Genomic DNA, 25,639 nt, shown 5'->3' on the forward strand with positions numbered 1-25,639 from the left:
TTTATTTGTCTTTTTGCTTCCAAGTGTTTCATAATCATGTTTAGGCCAGAGCAGAATACCAAGAAACACCTTATGGGTAAAGTTCCCTCCAAGGCTCTTTGAGACCCCTACACCAATTGTAGAAGTAGCACTAAGGTTTACCACCTTATATTAAAAATGTGCTTATTTTAAGTTAGCTTCGTATATACACAATGCAGCCATTTGTCTAGATCTTTTTAAGGTCATTTGAAAACCTAACCCTCATTTTTTTGTCTAGCCCAAACTTAGTACTTATTATATTTACACATTATTCACTTGGAGCTTTCCCATTAAACTTAGTCCAGAACATGTGGATAGGAATTAGCCTTGTTACAATTAGAAGAAAAGCTGTATACACCAAAACAGCACATTCATATTAACTAAGTTGGTTATAGGCTGCAACAGGACTCAAGTCAGAGAGCACAAAATTGCCAGATGGATTTGATTGGCTTACAGAATTGAAAGGACTGCAACAATTTAACATAGCCACAGCTTTACATCCACATGTATGTACTGGTGTACATAACGACTGCATTATCTGTAGATAAATACAGCAACCAAGTACATACACATTAATGTCACATTTATATATTATCTTTAAAAACAGCAGTAACTAACACAAAGTTGCTGCTGTGCCCAAACGTGTCACCCTTGCAAGAAGAGGATGACATAGTGCAGTGTCTCACAATGTTTGAGAGAATTACACAGGTACATACAACCAAGAGAAGATTGGGTCCTGCCTTTACTACCACTGCTGAGTGGAAAGACATGAGTGGCTTGTGTCTCAATAGACGTTGAGTGGTCTTGTGATTATGACGAAGTCAAAGAAGCCATCCTGCACAAATATGAGATCAACAAAGAAACATTCAGGTTGAGATTTCGCTCCAGAGAAGTGCTGAGTGGGGAAACAGCCAAAGAGCTTCAGGCAAGATTAAAGACTTGTACAAGAAGTGGATGACTCCAAAGCAGCACACAAATGAGGAAATTGGTGACTGGATAATACTTGAGCAGTTCCTGGACTCAACTAACAAAGAACTAAGGACATGGATCGAAAGAAGAAACCCGACATCACCATCCCACACAGCAGAACTCAGCAGAAGCCTAGATTGCTGTCGGATGCACCACGCATGCCACCTGAGACAACAAAATCTAGCTAGCAGTCCATCCAGTAAAGTAGGGGCAAGTATTGGTGGGAGTGGGCTGAGCCTCAAACATGGTTCATTGAGACAGAGAACAGTGACAACTGCTGGGAGGGGCAGCCAAGTCAACACAAAGCACAGCACAAGATAGGAACATTCTTAGCAAGTGGAAACGGAGACCAGATGCTGCGCTCCGCTCATGCTGTATTGTGAGGAATGCTACTTTTGCAATGATCTTCTGATGTGGTCAGGAAACGGCCCACTACTATGTGATTCTGTAAAGAAAATGTTTTTGTTGAATACTGAATTAAAAAAAATAAATAATAGATGTTTGGACATGCTTGGCCATTTAAGAGGTTGAAGCCAACCAAAACATATCTTTCTTGAAAAACAAAGTGCAATGTTCTCTTTAGTTTGGACGCCTACTGGTGACCTAGTTAGAACAACACTTTCAGTGTTAAAAGTGAGGCCTACAAAGAGTGTAATAGATATTATTATTCTTTCATCCATCTCTCCATCCTTATTCCACTCCAACAAAGGCTACTTGTGAGGAACAATTATAAAATAAGTACAAATAGTCAATGTATCTAAATGAAGAGTATAAACTCGGTCAGCTATTGTTCACTGAAGGCATTACTGCCACCTGCTGTAGAACAGCAGCTTGGATAGTACCACAGGAGCTTTGTGTGTGTGTGTGTGTGTGCGTGTGTGTGTGTGCGTGTGTGTGTGTGTGTGTGTGTGTGTGAAAATTTCAAATTACACAAGTCAAAAAGGCCTGAAGTTGTAGGCCTACTGTAAGTACCTTGTAGGAACAGCTGGTGTATAACAGTAGATGACCAACCTTATCAAAAATTGCAAATTGTAATTCACAAATTTTAAAAGCTGTCATGTTTACATCTGAACATTTGGGCTAAAAAAGAGACTCTTTCAATGTCAAAGAATATCTCCTGGAATTAGTGTATTCATGAGTAAATCCATATGTTCAGTTTTGCCATCTGGCCCCCCCAGTGGTTCGTTGGCACATATTATGGAAATGGTTGCCACAACGTCAAAAGGCTTATTTGAAAGAACAAAGCACACAGAATATACACAGAAATAATCTGAACATTTAATTTGAACTAAATCACGAACATAATTATTTGATAGCAACCTAATATTAAATCATAATCAATTGAATGTTAGGAATGATTATTTTATTTTCGTCATTGGCTTATATTGAATAATAATAATAAAACAACAGCAAGAAAAATAAAATTGTGCCGCTTTCTTCCCTTCAGTAGTCATTATTCATTATTAAAGCATAACAATTAATTATATGCATTTATTGTTGAGGAAATATATATGTGTGTATATATATATATATATATATATATATATATATATATATATATATATATATATATATATATATATGTTGCAACCCTATTACAGGCTGATGTGCCAACCAACTCCAAAATCCATGTGCCAACCAACTCCACCCATACAACTAGCACTCTGCATTGAAATTATGTTATTTAACTTGCATTATTGGCTTTTAAATCATGTATCAAAATGTAGATGATTGCATTTCTCTGAACTAAAATGTATGCATTTCCAATCTCATGTTGGAAGAATTTTCACAACTTGGCACTTGGTCACATGTGATAAGCAGACATCTGCCACTCCTGAGTGGCACATGCCAGTGGCTCTTACTTCAGTAAATGGCTAGTGCCTCTCCTGACCAGCACATGTCAGTTATTTTTACTTAGAGGGATTTGGCAGAATTCCCAAATCACTTTGGCCCAAATTGTGATCATTAGATCTTCGTAAAGTTCTAACAAAGCAATGTTTTTGAAAACTGTTACTAAAATCAAGGATCAGTAAATAACCAATAACATATATCAACAAAAAAAAGGGGAACAAGAACACAAGCAGACTTTCCCTATGTGTTTAATACATACAATGACATACAGTCTGTAAGTGATATACAGACATACGGATCCCTGCTTGTGACATCCCAAATAAATGAAAATGATGCATGGCCATGCTGCATTATGGCATGGGAATGAGATCATGCCTTATAAGCTGTGGTCAAGGCTTAATTATCCCATTCCCAAGCCTTACTAAGTCATGGCCACGCATTAGGATCTCAACCTCACGCCTTACTAAGTTGGGCCACGACTTAATTGCTTCATTCCCACACCGTGTTAAGTTGTGGCCACTCATTATTTTAATTATACAGGATGTCCCCAGCAGGGCTCCATATTGACAACATCAGGATTTAGCATTAATACCACATATTTCAAATGACACAACACCTGTTACAGCAGTCTTCATAGCCAATAGTGAAGCTACGTGTCAGTGGCTGGAATAGGCGATGCACAGAGTCACTGCTTTACTTGCAAAAGCTGTTGGAACCTGTCTGTTTTGAGTGGCATGCGCCATTTCTGTGTGGCAAGTGCCACTGATGAGCGGCACATACCAGTACGTGCTATTTCCAGATGCTTCCAGATGCCAATCATGGACTAAACCCCTGCATGCTCCAAATGGAACTGTTTATTGAGATAACCCAGTGTAAATGCTTCAAAGCTCTTTATATTGCACTGAATTTACATTCTGCTAATTGCCTACTAAAAGTATCTTATTGTACCAAAATCCTAAACTTAAGCCCGATCCATAATCTACACGTAACATTCTCTATCGTTCTCAGCCTAAATCAGTTACTACCACTAACCCTTGAGTGAAATTAGTGTGAATTTTTATGGTCAAAACAAGTGGTCAAGCAGTTGCGCTGGACTCCATACAGCTGGCTGTGGGAGTGGTGTTCAATGTCTAAAACACGGACAACTGAGACCCGCCAGTGTTTTGCGTAACCTTAACCTTTTGCACGGAAATGACAAAGGACATTTGTGCCAAATTACAGCATGATCTCCTTTATCCGCACACTGAACTTGGAATGAAGCCCAGAGTGCTGCTTTCAATACACTATAATACAAAACAACAGAGGCAGACAACTACAAAAGTGATGTCAATCATTGCAATTAATATTCAAGTCATAACCACGCCTCCTCAGTCTGAGCTCACACCCACAACGCATCATGACGATGTGTCTATTTAAAGGCAGCCAACTTTGTTTTCAGAGAGCTGAGAACTGGCAGGATACCATGCAGCTCACTTCAATTTCAATGTTTGTATCAGTGCTGTGGATAACCGGGCTCAGTCCAGCAGCTTGGCCAGCTGACCCAGTCAGCTGCAGGCTGTGGGTTGAGCCTCAGATGCCTGATCTTTATATGAATGGAGATTTTATAATCGGAGGACTTTTTTCTATGCATTACTACATGAGATCAGAACAGAACACCTACACCAGACAGCCACTCCAGCCACAGTGCTCTGGGAGGTCTGTCTGTGAGTGTGTAGTGACGTGTTGCAACGAGCAGTAAAAAATATAATATTCAAATTTTCATTATTTTTCAATCTTTTGCTAATAATTGCGTTAATGTCTGATAGTATAAGGAAATACAAAAGAAATTCTAATTTTGAGTATTTTTATATCTTATTTTTTACGCAGTATGAGTGTCGGTGAGCTGAGCACGCTCGTGCCATGGAGTTCGCCATCCACGAGATCAACAACAGAACAGATCTCCTGCCGGGAATCACGTTAGGATACGAGATACACGACTCGTGCACTGCCGTGCCGAAGTCAATTAAAGTTGCTCTTCAGTTTGCTAACGGCATGGAACCATTTATCAATGAAACTGATTCCTGTTCAAAATCTGCAGCTGCAGCTGTTCCTGCTCTCGTGGGAGAGTCTTCATCCACGCCCTCCATCAGCATGGCCAGAATACTGGGTCTCTTTGGAATTCCACAGGTGATTGTAGGCTAGTACCACACTAACCGGTGCAGAAATGTATAAATGTTTGGTAAACAATGAGGAACAATACACTGTCCTATGAATGACTAAGGAATTCTATCAGACGTCTCAAATAACGTTTCTTTTCTATACTAAATAACAGGTGAGTCAATCCGCAACCTGCGCATGTCTGAGCGATAAGCGTCAGTTTCCTGCCTTCCTAAGGACCGTGCCTAGTGACCATCACCAAGCGGCCGCACTAGCAAAATTAGTCAAGTATTTTGGCTGGACATGGATTGGGGCAGTGCGCAGCGACACAGACTATGGTAATAATGGAATGGCGTCGTTTCTAAAGGCCGCGCAGGAGGAGGGCATCTGTGTGGAGTACTCCGAGTCCTACTACAGAACACAACCGCGCAGTAAACTGGAGAGAGTGGCAAACGTCATCCGCAGATCAACAGCCCGGGTAATAGTAGCGTTTATTCAAATAGGTGAAATGAGGTTTCTGTTAGAAGAGCTGACAAGACAGCCGCCGCCTCCCCTTCAGTGGATCGGCAGCGACGCGTGGATTGTAAATTCAGAGTTTCTGCGCTTTAACATGTGCGCTGGGACGATAGGATTTGGGGTCCCCCGCTCAGTGATTCCAGGTTTCCGTGAGTTTCTTCTGGATCTCTCTCCAGAACAAGCACTGAAATCACCTCTGCTAACGGAGTTTTGGGAGAGCTCGTTCAACTGTAGCCTAAAAGGCTCCTCAAAGGGTGCGCGAGAATGTGACGGCAGTGAGGATATCCGCGCGCTGCTGAACCCATATACAGACACGTCGGAGCTGCGCGAAGCTAACATGGTGTACAAAGCTACGTATGCTATAGCCCATGCCATCCACGGTGTTATCTGTAATGATACGCAGTGCGACAAGAGCGCTAAATTCACACCATGGCAGGTATAAAACTGCTACTTTTAGAAACAGTCCACTAGCTTACCTCATATTTTACATAAACATGATTTTATTGTGAAAATTGCATACTGATACATGTATGTTATGTAGAGTATTTGAGCAATTCTATCATTTGTTGTTTGGTATTTTAGCCCAATCAAAAATATAAAACAGATTTTACTGACCGTTGTCTTAATAAGTGCCCATAATAAGTGCTTCGGCATATCCCTCCAAAAAGTCATTTAAAAAGACTTCCCTTAATGACATGTTGTGTTTTTGATTCACTGACAAATATTTTGTAATTAGTTTTATTATACGAAATCATTCTATACAATTACAGATATTTTAACATAGGATAAATTAGAATAGAATGATTAAATGCATTTTTACAGTTAAAAAGAAGCGGCGAAATTGCAACATCTCAAAAAAAAAAACATTTCAGCATCTGTTAAGTTACGGCTGTAACGTCCTAATTTTCGCGCACAACATAACTAAAAATCACTAAAATATATGTTAGAAAACAAGTATGATCATAGTTTCTCAGTGAACAATTTGGGAATAGAACAAAGAATAAATATAAACGATTTTTAAGGGCTTTATTTTAATTTTCACCGCATTTTGTTGAGTTTCAAAGTTGTAAGACACCATTTGCCGTCGCCTTTGTATATTAGCCCAAATAATCATAGTCACAATAAATCCCTATGTCAATACTCCTCAATAACAAATTATTATCTCAAGTAATGCCTTAAAATAATTGATTGTAGTTCATAGTTCAAAATCACAGTCCCGTTCACAGTTTCTTCTAATTATTTGTTCCACTGCAGATACTCGACCAGCTCAAGAGAGTGAACTTCACTACAAACAACGGCTATCAGGTCTCGTTTGATTCCAATGGTGATCCTGTGGCCGTCTACGAGCTCATAAACTGGCAGGTCAAGAAAGACGGCACAATGAGCTTCGTCACAGTGGGCCAGTATGACTCATCCAAACCAAGAGGCCAGGAGTTCAGTATGAGCAGAGCTTTTAGCTGGATGGAGGGACAGACCGAGGTACTGCCTGTTGTCTCTGACCATATATTGTAAATAAGTCTTAAAAAACTTTAAGCAACAAATTACACACACACACACACACACACGACATTCATCTAATATTTAACTCACCCACTCAATCATCACTGATATGTTTTTACCTCTTATGATTTAATGATCATTTAATAAATACACAAATAAACAAAAGGAAGAAATTCACTTTACTACAATTGTTGAAAAGAATTTACGATTCTGTAACTTGAATTTGTTAAATTTCAAATTAGGGGTCAAAAAGTACTGACCAAGAAAAACATTCACCTTAGCAGAGCTTTTTGACTATCAGACTTTTTCTGAAAATGATTTCTGTTTGTCTAATGTCTTTCAGGTGCCAAGATCTGTGTGCAGTGAGAGCTGTCCTCCAGGGACCAGGAAGGCTGTGCAGAAAGGAAAGCCAGTCTGCTGCTATGACTGTATACCATGTGCTGAAGGAGAGATCAGTAACAAGACAGGTTGTGTATCACACACAGTGCTGGGGACAGCCCTAATTTATTATTATTTTTCTCAATCCCTTGCTGTTCTTTTTAATGTACGGTTCTAAATATGTTCTTTTCCAATATTTAAGACTCTTTGAACTGTATTCGCTGCCTCTCCGAGTTCTGGCCCAGCACCCAGCAAGACAGCTGCCTCCCTAAGCCTGTGGAGTTCCTGTCCTGGGACGACACTCTGAGCATCATCCTGACAGTGTTTTCCATCGCTGGCACCTTCATAGCTGTATGTGTGGCTGCTGTCTTTTATAAACACAGAACTTCTCCTATCGTCCGAGCAAACAACTCAGAGCTGAGCTTCCTGCTGCTCTTCTCACTGACTCTGTGTTTCCTCTGCTCACTTACTTTCATTGGTCAGCCCTCCGAGTGGTCCTGTATGCTGCGCCACACAGCGTTTGGGATCACCTTCGTCCTCTGCATCTCCTGTGTTCTGGGGAAAACAATAGTGGTGTTAATGGCCTTCAGAGCTACACTTCCAGGCAGTAATGCCATGAAATGGTTTGGGCCTCCACAGCAGAGACTCAGTGTTCTCATCTTCACTCTCATACAGGTCCTTATTTGTGTTCTTTGGTTGACAATATCTCCTCCTCTCCCCTTCAAAAATCTAAAGCAATACAAGGAAAGGATAATCCTGGAATGTGGATTAGGTTCAGCTATAGGTTTCTGTGCTGTGCTGGGTTATATAGGGTTTTTAGCTCTTCTGTGTTTTATTTTGGCTTTTCTAGCACGGAAGCTGCCTGATAACTTTAATGAAGCCAAGTTCATCACATTCAGCATGCTCATATTCTGTGCAGTCTGGGTTACCTTTATCCCAGCTTATGTCAGCTCTCCTGGAAAGTTCACTGTAGCTGTAGAGATATTTGCTATTCTGGCCTCAAGCTTTGGCTTATTTATTTGCATTTTTGCTCCCAAATGTTTCATAATCATGTTTAGGCCAGAGCAGAATACCAAGAAACACCTTATGGGTAAAGTTCCCTCCAAGGCCCTTTGAGACTCTTGCAAAAAATGTACATGTGAAATTATGATTTCTGATTGTTTTAAACATGCTGATTTATGGTTAGGTTTATATGTGCATAGCAACTTCACTAATACACACCTATAGTAAAATTGTATTTTATGCTTTTAGTTCATGTTTAAATTTGTAAATAATGTTTTATGCCAAATTAACCTGAATTGTCTTGTCTTTCAGTGGGTTTTGATTATACTTCTATATCAAAATTGTGTTATCATGATTATTTTCAGAACATATTCAATATGACATACAATATTAAGCGAGTAATAGGATGTTTCTCCATAACTGAGATATGGTGGGTAGACCGGCCCTCGTTCTCTCCCTATTACTCAGCATGATGCTATTCTGTGCAGCATCTTTAAACTCAGATAATGCAATTGGTTTGTGTTCAGTTTGAGTATAATTACCCATCCAGTGATATTGTGTTAGTGGCAGTTAGAATTGTCATGGCTTTACATGTTTACGATGAGGGAGGATAAATCCTGAGTACACTCAAACATCACATCCATAAATGCTTTTTCAACAACTTTTTCCAAACACACTAGCATTAATAAATATTACCCCCTCATTTCTGCTTTAACAGCCACCTACTCTTCTGGGAAGGCTTTCCACTAGATTTTGGAATATTGCTGTGGGCATTTGCTTCTATTCAGCCAAAAAAACGTATTAATGAGGTTGGGCACATGCTGGGCCATAAGATAAAATGTAATGATCCCAAGTTACCTTTACTCCATTATACCTGATAAATAATAAAATAAATAAATAAATAAATAAATAAATAAATAAAAGCTAATTAAGAGAAACTAGCAAGCTACATGAACTGCTTTCTGTCTACTAATATCACCTGAAGTAAAATTCATTCAAATATCTTTCAAGTGTCAGTTAATCTATCATGCTCATTTTTTTTTAAACTTAAAATTCCAAAAATGAGTGTTAAAAGTTATGAATTTTACAGCCTCAGTAAAAAATAAATAAATAAATAAATAAATAAATAAATAAATAAATAAAAACTTTAATATGTATTTTATTGTAAAAGTTAAATGTTTTATTTTTTCACTCAATCTAGTTAATAATTGTACATTTCTCTGTTATTTTACTAATTATCTATTAAATTTTCCTACATTGTCCTGGCACCAACTCTAACCTTAACCTCGACACAAAACCCTTACTCTGGTTTTAAGATAATAACCCTAATACTGTTGAGAATCAACTGAATTTTGGAAAAGGTTCTTAACATATTAAACCTCTATACATATTACACTGGGGACAAATAAGTTAAGTTCATCGCTAGTGGATGGGAACATGGCCTTGACTAAACTAGAATGAAAAAGCAAATACCATATCCATATGTGTTAGTCATCATAAAAAATAAAAGAAACTGTGAAACATGCTCAAAATGTGTATGTTGAATTGAATATATTTTAAGTTTTTTTTTCACTCAGTCCAGGAAATCAATTTCAAAACTGGGGAAAAGTAAGAAAATGTTTTGTCTGTTTAAAGCATTTTGGCCTTCATATCTGTGTTTGTGGCTGCTGTCTTCTACAAAAACCATCATCTGATCCAACAACGCAGAGCTGTGCTAGCTGAAGCTCTTCTAACAGAGCTGTGTTTCCTCTGCTCATTAGTCCATCATCCGAATTGTCCTGTATTCTGCGCCACACAGTGTCTGGAAACACCGTTACCCTCTGTATATCGTGTTCTCTTGAGAAAACCATAGTGATCTTAAAGGCTTCCTATCTGTGTATCATGACGGGCTGAAAATAACATTTAATAACGTTCCACCACAACCTAAGCTAAAGTAAATCAGAGAGAATGGAGAACTATGTTTGTAACAATTAAGTAACACAACAGCGTGTTTGCATATTCAGGAGAACCACAGCCACGGTATGTGAGTCACACAGCTCAGGAGAGCCTTGAGAAAGCGGTGGGTGAAAGAAAAGCCAAGATTACGCAGAGGCCAGCCACCATGGCATGCCATTTCCCCCACCTGAAACATCGGCAGAAAATATTTGTGCAGATGCAAATAAAGATGTCGGTACACACAAGCAGCATTTTGTGGCAGTCCTGTGAAGGATTCAAATGTATCACCTTCACCAGTGTGGGGTGAAGGTGATACACTTGCTGAGGTGAGGACAGATATGATTTGAGTGCTGGCCATGACCACAGCAATATCGTCAGGGGTGTGGGTCTATCGCCGTTGCTGGACTTGCGGCCAGCTGGGCCACTTTCTTCAATGGCCCTACCCTCATCCAGGTCACCAGTGTTACAGGGCGATCACTGCTGCTGGATGTGTGGCCAGTTGGTAAAATTGTTTAGGGCTTAGGGCTCATTTGGGGTCTGGTCAAAAATAACAGCATAGCCTGCAAACAAACAGTGACTGAGGTTAAGTGAACACATACCAAACTTCTACCATATTTCCAATGACATTGGAAGGCACGACAGTTCATCTCTGCACAGTGATAGTGGCGGATGCTGACAGCCAAGGGCAAGAAGATGCACTATTTAGTCTGGACAGCTGATGACCAAGACGTGCATTTTAGCCCTAGACTTTTTGAGAAGCAACGGGTACCATATGGACCCAAAAATTGCCATGTGGAGTGTGAGAGGTGACCACGTGCTGATAAATAACAAACAATACACAGTACATAGTAGGACACATATGCATAGTGGGAGTTGTTGTTCAGCTGCCTGCCAGCACCAATCAGTGCAGTGTCTCCAACCAAGGTAGTCTGCCATCCTAGCATGCACCAGGAGAAGATAGTGGCCCCCAGGTCAATTCAAGGACTTTGTGGTCCTCAGGTGCAGAGGGTTTTGTTGGGCAGGTAGTACAGCATGCTCAAGAAATGTTAAGCATGCAAATTGGTCTTTGTGTGTTTAGGGATCTTTACTGAACCAATGTTTTTTATTAAAGAATTCTTAAAGAATGATCTTTTTTCAGTGAGATGATTACAAGACAATACATAAGAGACACACACACAAAAAATGTAGTTCATCATTGCAATTACAACTCAAGACAAAGCCACACCTCCTGAGTCCAAACTCATACCCCCAGGGCATCATAACAAGGTTGCTATTTAAAGGCAGCAACTGTGGCAATCAGAGGGCTGGGAAATATCTAGCATAACATGCAGCTCACTTCAATTGAATTATGTTTGCACTAATGCTATGGTTAATTGGGCTCCGTCTAGTAGCCAGCAACGGTGACTTTGTCAGCTGCAGGCTGTGGGCTGATCCTCAGATTCCTGATCTTTCTATGAATGGAGATTTTATTATAGGGGGGATTTTTTCAATTCATTTCTACACGAGTACAGAACAGAACAGCTACACCAGACAACCACTCCGGCTACAGTGCTCTGGGAGGTCTGTACAGTAGCAAAGAGCAAAAGACAGAAAACATAATAATCAAAACGACAATTTTTTCAATCATGGACTCCTTAATCCTTTAGTGATTTATGAAAATACAATGTGATATAAAATACTCTAACTTCATGTATTTTTTATTCTAATTGTCTATGCAGTATAAATTTCAGAGGGCTGCGAATCGCCCGTGCCATGGAGTTCGCCATCCACGAGATCAACAACAGAACAGATCTCCTGCCGGGAATCACGTTAGGATACCAGATACACGACTCGTGCTCTGCAGTGCCGATGGCTGTTAAAGTTGCATTTCAGTTTGCAAACGGGATGGAACCATTTTTCAATGATACTGATTCCTGTTCAAAATCTGCAGCCGCCGCTGTTCCTGCTCTCGTGGGAGAGTCTAATTCCAGTCCATCAATGAGCATAGCCAGAATGCTGGGACTCTTTGGAATTCCACAGGTGAGTGCAGGATGAACCACATGGTGCAATTTTATGTATGTCATAACGTTAACAAATAAAGAACAACGATAAAGTGTCCTTCTTCCTTTAATACTGAATAACAGGTGAGCCACTTCGCAACCTGCGCATGTCTGAGCGATAAGCGTCAGTTTCCTGCCTTCTTCAGGACCATACCTAGTGACCATCACCAAGCGGCTGCCCTAGCAAAAACGGTCAAGCGTTTTGGCTGGACATGGATTGGGGCAGTGCGCAGCGACACAGATTATGGAAATTATGGAATGGCGTCGTTTCTAAAGACCGCGCAGGAGGAGGGCATCTGTGTGGAGTACTCCGAGTCCTACTATAGAACACAACCGCGCAGTAAACTGGAGAGAGTGGCAAACGTCATCCGCAGATCAACAGCCAGGGTAATAGTAGCGTTTGTTCACACCGGCGACATGAAGTTTCTGTTAGAAGAGCTGACAAGACAGCCGCCGCCTCCCCTTCAGTGGATCGGCTGCGAGGCGTGGATTATGGATCCAGAGTTTCTGCGCTTTAACATGTGCGCTGGGGCGATAGGTTTTGGGATCCCCCGCTCAGTGATTCCAGGTCTTCCTGAGTTTCTTCTGGATCTCTCTCCAGAACAAGCACTGAAATCACCTCTGCTAACGGATTTTTGGGAGAGCTCGTTCAGCTGTAGCCTGAAAGGCTCCTCAGGGGGCGCGCGGAAATGTGACGGCAGTGAGGATATCCGCGCGTTGCAGAACCCATATACAGACACGTCCCAGCTGCGCATCACTAACATGGTGTACAAAGCTACGTATGCCATAGCGCATGCCATCCACGGCGTTATTTGTAATGACACGCAGTGCGACAAGAGCGCAAAATTCACACCATGGCAGGTATAAAACTGAAATATTTAAAAACAGCTCCCTGCGTCATCTTTATAGATTATACAGGAATTATTAAAACAAATAAATAAATAAAGACAATACATATTGACGCATGTATATAGAGTAAGCTACTTGGACACTGGTATCAATTCGATTTTAGTGTTTCAACAAAATAAGAATTTCATTAATTGCATTTTACATGTCTGTTTCCACACTGACAACTTTGTCGGGACAAGTTTCTTTTTAGAAAAAATGTGTACAAAAGAATAATAATACTAAGAAGAAGAAATAAAATTTTATAACAGAATAATTCAATGCATGTTTACAATAAAATATGCGTCGAAACTTTCGCTTCTCACAAATACATTTCAGTAAAGCCAATATTGAGACGCTAATTTTACAAACACACAGCATAAAAAAGTCTCTAAAATAAACATCCCATTAATATATATCAATTCTCTGTGCTTTATTTTTATTTTCAGCTCATTTTCATAGTTTCACAGTTGTGAGACACGATCAGACACCGCAATGGTAGAATGACTCGAATAATCATTCACAATAAATCGCTATGTCAACATTCATCAATTATAAATAACTCTTTTTAGTAATATTTTGAAACTATGTTATGAACATATATGAAATTATATGTGTCACTGCAGATACTCGACCAGCTCAAGAGAGTGAACTTCACTACAAAGAATGGTTTCCAGGTCTCGTTTGATTCCAATGGTGATCCTGTGGCCGTCTACGATCTCATAAACTGGCAGTTTAATAAAGATGGTGGTTTGGACTTTGTGACTGTAGGTCACTATGACTCGTCCAGACCAAGAGGGCAGGAGTTCAGTATGAGCAGAGACATCGTCTGGATGGGGGGACAGACCGAGGTACTCCCATTACTCTCTGATCACACACGCCATAATAACTCAGTTATTTTGCAGCGACGATATACCACTCAGTCAAAAGAAGATCATGTAGATGCCACAGCCATTTTTTTTCCTTTATAACAGCAATACAGGCTGCACTAATAAACTGTAACAAACAACACCATAATGATTATTACATGTGATAAACATCCAAACCTAAAATGAGCACAAAGATAACTAATTTCCTAAGTAGTATTTGATGAAATCTAATGAAACATTTCAACAAATTTGTAATGGATGTAACACACACACACACACACACACACACACATATATATATATATATATATATATATATATATATATATATATATATATATATATATATTAGTTAAAGTGTTGGTGGAGAAAAGCTTTCAACTGTGCAAAGTATTGTGACTATCAAACATTCTGACAATCTATGAATGGTTTTCGTTTATCTAATGTGTTTCAGGTGCCAAGGTCTGTGTGCAGTGAGAGCTGTCCTCCAGGAACCAGGAAGGCTGTGCAGAAAGGAAAGCCAGTCTGCTGTTATGATTGTATACCATGTGCAGAAGGAGAAATCAGTAATAAGACAGGTAGGGTATCACCTGTGCAGTGGGCAATTTTTCTGGGGACACTCATACTTCATTTATTTTTATTGTATTGTGGCTCTTTCTAATATAAGGTTCTGAACATGCTTTTCTGATCTCTTAGACTCTTTGAACTGTATGCGCTGCCCCCCTGAGTTCTGGCCCAACGCCCAGCAAGACAGTTGCCTCCCCAAGCTTGTGGAGTTCCTGTCCTGGGACGACACTCTAAGCATCATTCTGACAGTGTTCTCCATCACTGGGGCCTTCATAGCTGTATGTGTGACTGTTGTCTTCTACAAACACAGAACTTCTCCCATCGTCCGAGCCAACAACTCAGAGCTGAGCTTCCTGCTGCTCTTCTCACTGACTCTGTGTTTCCTCTGCTCACTTACTTTCATTGGTCAGCCCTCTGAGTGGTCCTGTATGCTGCGCCACACAGCGTTTGGGATCACCTTCGTCCTCTGCATCTCCTGTGTTCTGGGGAAAACAATAGTGGTGTTAATGGCCTTCAGAGCTACACTTCCAGGCAGTAATGCCATGAAATGGTTTGGGCCTCCACAGCAGAGACTCAGTGTTCTCACCTTCACTCTCATACAGGTCCTTATTTGTGTTCTTTGGTTGACGATATCTCCTCCTCTCCCCATTAAAAACCTAAATCAAAACAAGGAAAGAATAATACTGGAATGTGGATTAGGTTCAGCTATAGGATTCTGGGCTGTACTGGGTTATATAGGATTTCTGGCTCTTTTGTGTTTTATTTTGGCTTTTCTAGCACGGAAGCTGCCTGATAACTTCAATGAAGCCAAGTTCATCACATTCAGCATGCTCATATTCTGTGCAGTTTGGATCACTTTTATCCCAGCTTATGTAAACTCTCCTGGAAAGTTCACTGTAGCTGTAGAGATATTTGCTATTCTGGCCTCAAGCTTTGGTTTGTTTGTTTGTCTTTTTGCTTCCAAGTGTTTCATAATCATGTTTAGGCCAGAGCAGAATACCAAGAAACACCTTATGGGTAAAGTTCCCTCCAAGTCTCTTTGAGACTCTTGAAAAAACTTTTACATTTCACATTATGATATCTGATGTTTTCAAACATGCTGATTCATGGTCAGGCTTACATGTGTACAGCAGCTTCACTAATACACCCTTTTAGTTCAATTGTATTTCATGCTTTTATTTAATATTTAAATATGTAAATAATGTTTGATGCCAAATTAACCCAAATTGTCTTGTCTTTCATTGCATTTTGATTATACTTCTGTATGAAAATTGAGTCCTCATGATTATTTTCAGAATATATTTAATATGACATGCAATATTAAACAAGTAATAGGAGGTTTCTCCATAACTGAGATATGGTGGGTAGACAGGCCTTCTTTCTCTCCCCTTTACTCAGCATGCTGCTATTGTGTGCATCATCTTCATATTTTTATATTTACATAGTACAGCAACTTAATCAATACATTTTTAATTAAAATCTAACTCATGTTTTAATTTTTAAATTTTGTAGCCTGTTTAAAAAAAATGTGCTACATTCTGGATTATTGTTCTTCAGCAGTTATTCACTGAGTTTGTTCTGAAATTGATTCTTTTTATGATTGCATGGATAGCCTTTATTGACTGTGTTTATGCAGTACAATTGGAACAATTGTGACATTTGAGAGCTGCAAGCCTGAAAATGCAGACGCGAGCTAACACTGAGCTAGCTGTTAGCCTAAAGCCTTCCTTTCTGTATATCATGACAGGCTGCAAACAATGTTTAATAAAGCACACAACATGTGCATAAGCTGTGTCTCTGTTCATAGTGGCAATTGAAACATTTTTTTGTCACAAACAGAAAGGTTCCACCACAACCTAAGCTAAGGTAAATCAGAGAGAATGGAGAACTATGTAACAATTAAGTAAAACGACAGCAAGTTTGCGTTTTCAGGAACACCAAAGCCACTGGAAGTGAGTCGTCCAGCCCAGAAGAGCCTTGAGAAAGTGGTGGGTGAAAGAAAAGCCAAGCTTGGCAACACTGGCATACGCAGAGGCTAGCCACCATGGCATGCCATTTCCCCCCACCTGAAACATCTGTGATGAGATGACAGATATGATTTGAGGGCTGGCCATGACCACAGCAATACAGTCAGGGGTGTGTGTCTATCACCATTGCTGGCCTTGCAGCCGGCTGGGCCACATTCTCCAGTGACCATACCCACATCCATATCACCAGTGTTACAGGGCGACCACCGCTACTGAATATGCAATCAGTTGGGACAATTGTTTAGGGCTTGTCCTTTGGGGATGAATTCAGCAAGGAAAGAATGCTGGCCTAGTCAAAAATAATAGCGTCGCCATCAACCAATCAGTGACTGACGTTGAGTAAACACAAATATCTACCACATTTCCATTGACACTGGAGTTCTATGCACTGCTCTGGTGTATAACAGCTACAGTGGACAGGCCAGGACGGGTAACTGCTGGGTTCAAGATGGAAGGCACGACAGTTCATCTCTGCACAGTGATAGTGGCGGACGCTGATAGCCAAGGGCGAGAAGACGCACTATTTAGTCTGGACAGCTGACGACCAGGACGTGCAGTTTAGCCCTAGACTTTTTGAGAAGCAACGGGTGCCATATGGACCCAAAGATTGCCATGTGGAGTTTCAGAGGTGACCATGCATTGTTGGTAAATAACACAGAATACACAGTGCATAGTAGGACACATATGCATAGTGGGAGTTGGTGCTCAGCTGCCTGCCAGCACCAGTCAGTACAGTTTCCCCAGCCAAGGGAGTGAGAAGATAGTGGCCCCCAGTTCAATTCAAAGACGTTGTGGTCTTCAGGGCCAAAGGTTTTGTTGGGCAGGTAGTACAGCATGCTCAAGAAATGTTAAGCATGCAAATTGGTCTTTGCCTGGTTACGGATCCACACTGAACCATTGTTTTTTTTAATAAAGAATTTTTGAAGAATCATCTTTTTTCAGTGTAATGATTGTTTATTTCAATACCAGACAGTCCATAAGAGACATTAAAAAAAAGTGTTGTTCCATAAGAGACATTAAAAAAAAAAACGTGTTGTTCATCTTCGCAATTAATGCTCAAGACATAGCCACACCTCCTGAGTCCAAACTCATACCCCCAGGGCATCATAACAAGGTTACTATTTAAAGGCAGCCACTGTGGCAATAAGAGGGCTGGGAAATATCAAGCATACCATGCAGCTCACTTCAATTTGAATGATGTTTGTAATAATGATTTGGCTAATTGGGCTCCGTTTAGCAGCCAGCAACGGTGACTTTGTCAGCTGCAGGCTGTGGGCTGATCCTCAGGTGCCTGGTCTTTCTATGAATGGAGATTTTATTATAGGGGGGATTTTTTCAATTCATTTCTACACGAGTTCAGAACAGAACAGCTACACCAGACAACCACTCCAGCCACAGTGCTCTGGGAGGTCTGTACAGTAGCAACGAGCACAAGACAGAAAACATAATAATCAAACTTACAATTTTTGCAGTCATGGACTCCTTAGTCCTTTAGTGATTTATGAAAATTCATTGCGATATAAAATACTCTAACTTTATGTATTTTTATATTTTAAATGTCTGTACAGCATAAATTTCAGGGGGCTGCGAATCGCCCGTGCCATGGAGTTCGCCATCCACGAGATCAACAACAGAACAGATCTCCTGCCGGGAATCACGTTAGGATACCAGATACACGACTCGTGCTCTGCAGTGGCGATGGCTGTTAAAGTTGCATTTCGGTTTGCAAACGGAATGGAACCATTTTACAATGATACTGATTCCTGTTCAAAATCTGCAGCCGCCGCTGTTCCTGCTCTCGTGGGAGAGTCTAATTCCAACCCATCAATAAGCATGGCCAGAATGCTGGGACTCTTTGGAATTCCACAGGTGAGTACAGGATGAACTAAATGGTGCAATTAAAAATGTACTAACATTTAGTAAATAAAAAACAAACATAAAGTGTCCCAAAATCATCTTTAGATTTCAAACAGGATTCTCAATAACGCTGCCTTCTTCTTTTCAATACTGAATATCAGGTGAGTCACTTCGCAACCTGCGCATGTCTGAGCGATAAGCGTCAGTTTCCTGCCTTCCTAAGGACCGTGCCTAGTGACCACCACCAAGCGGCCGGACTAGCAAAAACAGTCAAGCGCTTTGGCTGGACATGGATTGGGGCAGTGCGTAGCGATTCGGACTATGGAAATTATGGAATGGCGTCGTTTCTAAAGGCTGCGCAAGAGGAGGGCATCTGTGTGGAGTACTCCGAGTCCTACTACAGAACACAACCGCGCAGTAAACTGGAGAGAGTGGCGAACGTCATCCGCAGATCAACAGCCCGGGTAATAGTAGCGTTTCTTGCCGGAGGTGATTTAAGGCTTCTTTTGGAGGAACTCTCAAAGCAGCCGCCGCCTACACTTCAGTGGATCGGCAGCGAAGCGTGGATTATAGATCCAGATCTCTTGCGCTTTAACATGTGCGCTGGGGCGATAGGATTTGGGATCCCCCGCTCAGTGATTCCAGGTTTCCGTGAGTTTCTTCTGGATCTCTCTCCAGAACAAGCACTGAAATCGCCTCTGCTAACGGAGTTTTGGGAGAGCTCGTTCAGCTGTAGCTTAAAAGGCTCCTCAGGGGCCGCGCGGGAATGTGACGGGAGCGAGGACATCCGCGCGCTGCAGAACCCATATACAGACACGTCCCAGCTGCGCCTGTCTAACCTGGTGTACAAAGCTACGTATGCCATAGCGCATGCCATCCACGGTGTTATCTGTAATGACACGCAGTGTGACAAGAGCGCTAAATTTACGCCATGGCAGGTATAAAACTGCTACATTTAAAAACAGCTCTCTAGGTTGCCTTGTAGTTTAAATATGCATTATTTAAAAGAACATACATGCTGATACGTGTATATGAATTAAGCTACTTAGACAATTATATCACTTACATTTTAGTGTTTCAGCAAAATTAGAAATACGATTTTTTTTTCTCATTTACTATTTCCTCCTTCGACATATTCCTGCAATTCCTTAAAAAGATTGTTTTTTTTTCCTTAATGACATTTTACAAGTCTGTTGCAACACTGAAAACTTTGTCGAGACAAAGTGTTTTTTTTTATTTTAAAAAATCACGTTTACAAAGAGAATAATAGTAATAATAATAATAAAAAAGATATTTTATAATAGAATAATTAAATGCTTGTTCTAACTGAAATCTGCCTAATTTCAGTAATACACTAATGCTAATTTTAGTAATACACAACATAAAAAGCCACAAAAAATAAAAAAAATAAACAATATATATATATAAATATATATATATATATATAGTTTTTTGGGGTTTTTTTTCATACTTTCATAGTAGCCGAAATAATCATTGAATAATTACCATGTAAATATTCATCAATAATAAATTACTCTTTTTCATAATACTTTGAACCTATTGATCAGAGTTCACAGTTTCAAAATCACAGTTTCGTTCATCCTTTTTGAAATTATGTGTTCCTCTGCAGATACTCGACCAGCTCAAGAGAGTGAACTTCACTACAAAGAACGGCTATCAGGTCTCGTTTGATTCCAGTGGAGATCCTGTGGCCGTCTACGAGCTCATAAACTGGCAGGTTAAGAAAGATGGTGGTTTGGATTTCGTGACTGTGGGTCACTTTGACTCATCCAGACCAAGAGGCCAGGAGTTCAGTATAAGCAGAGATATCAGCTGGGTGGGGGGACAAAGCGAGGTAACTTATATATATATATATATATATATATATATATATATATATATATATATATATATATATATATATATATATTTATGTACTTTTTTACGAAAAGCTTTCATCTGTGCAAATTATTGTGACTATATGACTTTTTTTTTTTTGTTCGACAATCTTTGAATGATTTCTGTTTCTCTGTTCTTCAGGTGCCAAGATCTGTGTGCAGTGAGAGCTGTCCTCCAGGAACCAGGAAGGCTGTGCAGAAAGGAAAGCCAGTCTGCTGCTATGACTGTATACCATGTGCAGAAGGAGAGATCAGTAACAAGACAGGTTGTGTATCACCTGTGCAGTGGAAAATTTGTCTGGTGACACTCATACTTCATTTATTTTTCATTCTACTGTGGTTCTTTCTAAAATCAGATTCTGAATATGCTTTTCTAATCTCTTAGACTCTTTAAATTGTGTGCGCTGCCCTCCTGAGTTCTGGCCTAATGCCCAGCGAGATAGCTGCCTCCCCAAGCCTGTGGAGTTCCTGTCCTGGGACGACACTCTGAGCATCATTCTGACAGTGTTCTCCATCACTGGGGCCTTCATAGCTGTATGTGTGGCTGCTGTTTTCTACAAACACAGAACTTCTCCCATCGTCCGAGCCAACAACTCAGAGCTGAGCTTCCTGCTGCTCTTCTCACTGACTCTGTGTTTCCTCTGTTCACTTACTTTCATTGGTCAGCCCTCTGAGTGGTCCTGTATGCTGCGCCACACAGCGTTTGGGATCACCTTCGTCCTCTGCATCTCCTGTGTTCTGGGGAAAACAATAGTCGTGTTAATGGCCTTCAGAGCTACACTTCCAGGCAGTAATGCCATGAAATGGTTTGGGCCTCCACAGCAGAGACTCAGTGTTCTCACCTTCACTCTCATACAGGTCCTAATTTGTGTTCTTTGGTTGACAACATCTCCTCCTCTCCCCTTCAAGAATCTGAAGCAATACAAAGAAAGAATAATACTGGAATGTGGATTAGGTTCAGCTACAGGTTTCTGGGCTGTGCTGGGTTATATAGGATTTCTGGCTCTTTTGTGTTTTATTTTGGCTTTTCTAGCACGGAAGCTGCCTGATAACTTTAATGAAGCCAAGTTCATCACATTCAGCATGCTCATATTCTGTGCAGTGTGGGTTACCTTTATCCCAGCTTATGTAAACTCTCCTGGAAAGTTCACTGTAGCTGTAGAGATATTTGCTATTCTGGCTTCAAGCTTTGGATTGTTTATTTGCCTTTTTGCTTCCAAGTGTTTCATAATCATGTTTAGGCCAGAGCAGAATACCAAGAAACACCTTATGGGTAAAGTTCCCTCCAAGGCCCTTTGAGACTCTTGGAAAAACTTTTACATTTCACATTATGATATCTGATGTTTTCAAACATGCTGATTCATGGTCAGGCTTACATGTGTACAGCAGCTTCACTAATACACCCTTTTAGTTCAATTGTATTTCATGCTTTTATTTAATATTTAAATATGTAAATAATGTTTGATGCCAAATTAACCTGAATTGTCTTGTCTTTCATTGCATTTTGATTATATTTCTTCTTCAAAATTGAGTCCTCATGATCATTTGCAGAACATATTTATGACATTCAATCTTAAATGAGTAGTAGGAGGCTTTTCCATAACCAAGATATGGTTGTTAGACCGGCTCTCTTTCTCTCCCTATTACCCACTATAATGCTATTTTGTGCAACATCTTTAAACTGGGATAATGGAATTGGTTTGTCTTCAACCTGAGTATAATTACCTATCCAGTGATGTTGCGATAGTGGCAGTTAGAATTGTCATGGCTTTACGTGTTTGGGATAAGGGAGGAGAAATCCTGCGTACACACATACATCACATCCATATGTGCTTTTTCAACATCTGTTTCCAAATTCTGGTAGTAATATTAACCATAACACTGTAGAGAAACTAAATTAAAAGGATTGTTAATGAATTAAACCTCTATACATAATCTATTTGGGACTTTACAAATAAATTAAGTTCATCACTAGCGGATGGGAACTGGCCTTGGCCAAACTAGGATGAAAAAGCAAATAATATATCCTTATGTGCTAAGTATTATAAAAAAGGAAAGAAATTGTACTTCATTATGACAGTTGAATATACTTTGTTTTATTTATTTATTTATTTATTTATTTATGTATTATTATTATTATTATACTCAGTCCAGGAAATTAATTTGTAATTAATTTAAAACTGGGGAAAAGTAAGAAGATCTGTTGTCTGTTTAAAGCATTTTTGCCTTCATATCTGTTTTTGTGGCTGCTGTCTTCTACAAAAACCATCATCTGATCCAACAACTGTTGTAGCTGTGCTAGCTGCTGCTCTTCTAACAGAGCTGTGTTTCCTCTGCTTACTTACTTTCATTGGTCAGTCATCTGAATTGTCCTGTATTCTGCACCACAAAGTGTTTGGAATCACCTTCATCCTGTGTATATCCTGTTCTCTTGGGAAAACAATAGCGGCCTTCAGACTCACATGGCCTACAATGGTCTTGAGCCTCCACAGCAGAGACTCAGTGTTTTTGCTTTCACTCTCATTCAGTTTAGCACTTTTATTCTTTGGTTGACAATATCTCCTCCTCTCCCCTTACAAAATATAAAGAACTACATGAACAGAATAATCTCAGAATGTGGATTAGGTTCAGCTGCAGGTTTCTGGGCTGTGCTTGGTTATATAGGATTTCTGGCGCTTTCGTGTTTTATTTTGGCTTTTCTTCGTTAAGTCAGAGCAAAATACTAAGAAACATCTTATGGGAAAAGCACCCTCCAAGGCTCTTTGACACTCTCTCACAAATTGTAAAAATAGAACTATGTTTTAGCACCTGAAATGAAATGTACTGATTTATTATTAGGTTTATATGTACATAGTACAGCAACTTAACCAATACAACCTTAATTAAACTCTAATTCATGTTTTAATTCCTAAATATTGTAGCCTGTTCAAGAAATGTTCTACAATCCCATTTCTAAACAAGTTGGGACGCTGTGGAAAAATCTAAATAAAAACAAAATGCATTGACGCGCAAATCATGTAAACCCTATGCTTAACTGAAAGTAGTACAAAACAAAAAATGTAATGTTACTGAGAAACTGAGAAATAGTATTTTTTTTTTTTTAAATATATATATATATTTGCCCATTTTGAATTTGTTGCTAACAACACATTGCCAAAAAGTTAGGGCGAGGGCAACAAAAGGCTGGTGAAGTGGTGTAATGCTAAAAAAAAACACCTGGTGGTTTATTGGCAACAGGTCAATAACATGATTGGGTATAAAAAGGACATTTTAGAGAGGCTGAGTCTTTCAGAAGTGAAGATGAGGAAGGGCTCACCACTCTGTGAAAGACTGCATGATCAAATAGTGCAACGATTCAAGAATAATGCTTTTCAACATATAATAGCAAATTACTTTTGCTTTTATCATCTGCAGTACATAATAACATTAAAAGAGTCAGAGAATCTGGAGAAATCTCTGTATGCAAGGAACAAGGCCAAAAACCAGTATTTGCTGGCCATGATTTTTGGGCCAGGCAGCACTACATTAAAAACAGACATGATTATGTTGTGGAAATCACTGGATGGGCTCAGAAACACTTCTGAAAACCACTGTCTGTGAAAAATTTCATTGATGCATCCTTAAATGCAAGTTAAATCTCAAACAGAAACACAAAGCAGAAACCACATATAAACAGGATCCAGAAACACTGCCACCTTCTCTGGGCCCAAGTTCAATTAAAATGGACTGAGGGGAACTGGAAAAGTGTCCTGTGGTCTGACAAATCAAAATTTGAAATTTTGTTTGGAAATCAGGGACACTATGTCCTCCGGGCTAAAGACCACTCAGCTTGTTATCAGTGCACTGTTCAAAAGCCAGTAATCATGATGCTATAGGGGTGCATTAGTGCACATGTCATGGGTGACGTGCACATCTCTGAAGGGACCGTTAGTGCTGGACGATGTATACATGTTTTGGCAATATTTGCTGCCATCCAGACAATGTCTTTTTCGCTTATTTCAGTGAGACAATACCAAATCACATTCCACATCTATTACAACAGCGTCGCTCTATATTAAGAGTCTGGGTGCTAAACTGGCCTGCCTGCAGTCACTACCTGTCACCGCTGAAAACATTTGCCGCATTATGAATGAAAAATTTCATGGCTTCTCCATTGGCCGTACCCGCACCCATGTCACCAATGGTACAGGGCAATCACCGCTGCTGGATGTGTGGCCAGTTGGGACAATTGTTTAGGGCTTGTCATTCGGGGGTGAAGCCAGCAGAAAAGAATGCTGGCCTAGTCAAAAATAACAGCACAGCCAGCAAACAAACAGTGACTGAGGTTGAGTGAACACACATAAAACACTACCACCACATTTCCATTGACACTATTATTCTATGCACTGCTCTGGTGTATGACCGTTACAGCTGACTGGCCAGAATGGGTACCTGCTGGGTTCAAGATGGAAGGCAAGACAGTTCATCTCTGCACAGTGATAATGGCTGATGCTGACAGTCAGGGGCAAAAAGATGCATTATTTAGTCTGGACAACGTGAATTTTAGCCCTAGACCTTTTAGGAAGGTCCCATATGAACGCCATGCGGAGTTTCAGAGGTAACCATGCATTGATGATAAATAACACAGGATTTCCATGTTTCCAGCTATAACACACGTATGTTTAAGAGCCTGTGTTTAGACATGGGACAATGATATTGGTGTCATCTTTCTTTAGGAAAAAAGCGTACGCATGTGTGTAATTAATCTAAAGTTTGCCACATTCTGAATTTTATTTTCTAAAATATAAGGGATAATTAAGACACTCTCGATTTAAGACAGCCCTAAATTTGCACATTTTCTGTCACTGATGAGCATCCAAATATTAATGAATTACACAAATTTTGCAGTAAGATTTGTTTATATAACCAAGACGATAGAAATGTTAAAGTTATGTAAAACATGCTTGTGCATTGTTCTACCTCAGGTGGAGGTTGGTTAACTTTCAATGGCCTTTGTTCCATTATTAATAAAGAATACTCTCAGAACAAAATACAGAAGATATGCTGAAAGAAAGGACAGAAAATCTTACTCATACAGATTTACAAATCAGAATATAAAATGTAACAAAAAAAGGAATATTACTGAAAATTCTATGTACATAAATGAGCATGTCTCATATACATTGTTAAATCATAGTGTGGCATGTAAAATT

At 39.8% G+C, this 25,639-nt stretch overlaps 2 protein-coding genes across 2 annotated transcripts; both read left to right on the forward strand.

Moving 5' to 3' along the window:
- Positions 1-11,656: 11,656 nt before the first annotated feature.
- Positions 11,657-15,708, forward strand: LOC118818038 (extracellular calcium-sensing receptor-like). The gene is made up of 6 exons (XM_036585142.1): positions 11,657-11,865; positions 12,024-12,324; positions 12,429-13,205; positions 13,856-14,080; positions 14,553-14,676; positions 14,795-15,708. The coding sequence occupies exons 1-6, from the start codon at positions 11,666-11,668 to the stop codon at positions 15,706-15,708; spliced, it is 2,541 nt and encodes an 846-aa protein (XP_036441035.1). The 5' UTR covers positions 11,657-11,665.
- A 2,193-nt stretch (positions 15,709-17,901) lies between these two features.
- Positions 17,902-21,746, forward strand: LOC118818447 (extracellular calcium-sensing receptor-like). Its single transcript, XM_036585707.1, has 6 exons — positions 17,902-18,101; positions 18,261-18,561; positions 18,711-19,487; positions 20,180-20,404; positions 20,590-20,713; positions 20,833-21,746. Exons 1-6 carry the CDS (start codon positions 17,902-17,904, stop codon positions 21,744-21,746), a joined length of 2,541 nt encoding a protein of 846 aa, XP_036441600.1.
- Positions 21,747-25,639: the final 3,893 nt, after the last annotated feature.

The sequence above is a fragment of the Colossoma macropomum genome, unplaced genomic scaffold (genome assembly GCF_904425465.1).
Source record: "Colossoma macropomum unplaced genomic scaffold, Colossoma_macropomum, whole genome shotgun sequence".
Classification (NCBI taxonomy): domain Eukaryota; kingdom Metazoa; phylum Chordata; class Actinopteri; order Characiformes; family Serrasalmidae; genus Colossoma; species Colossoma macropomum.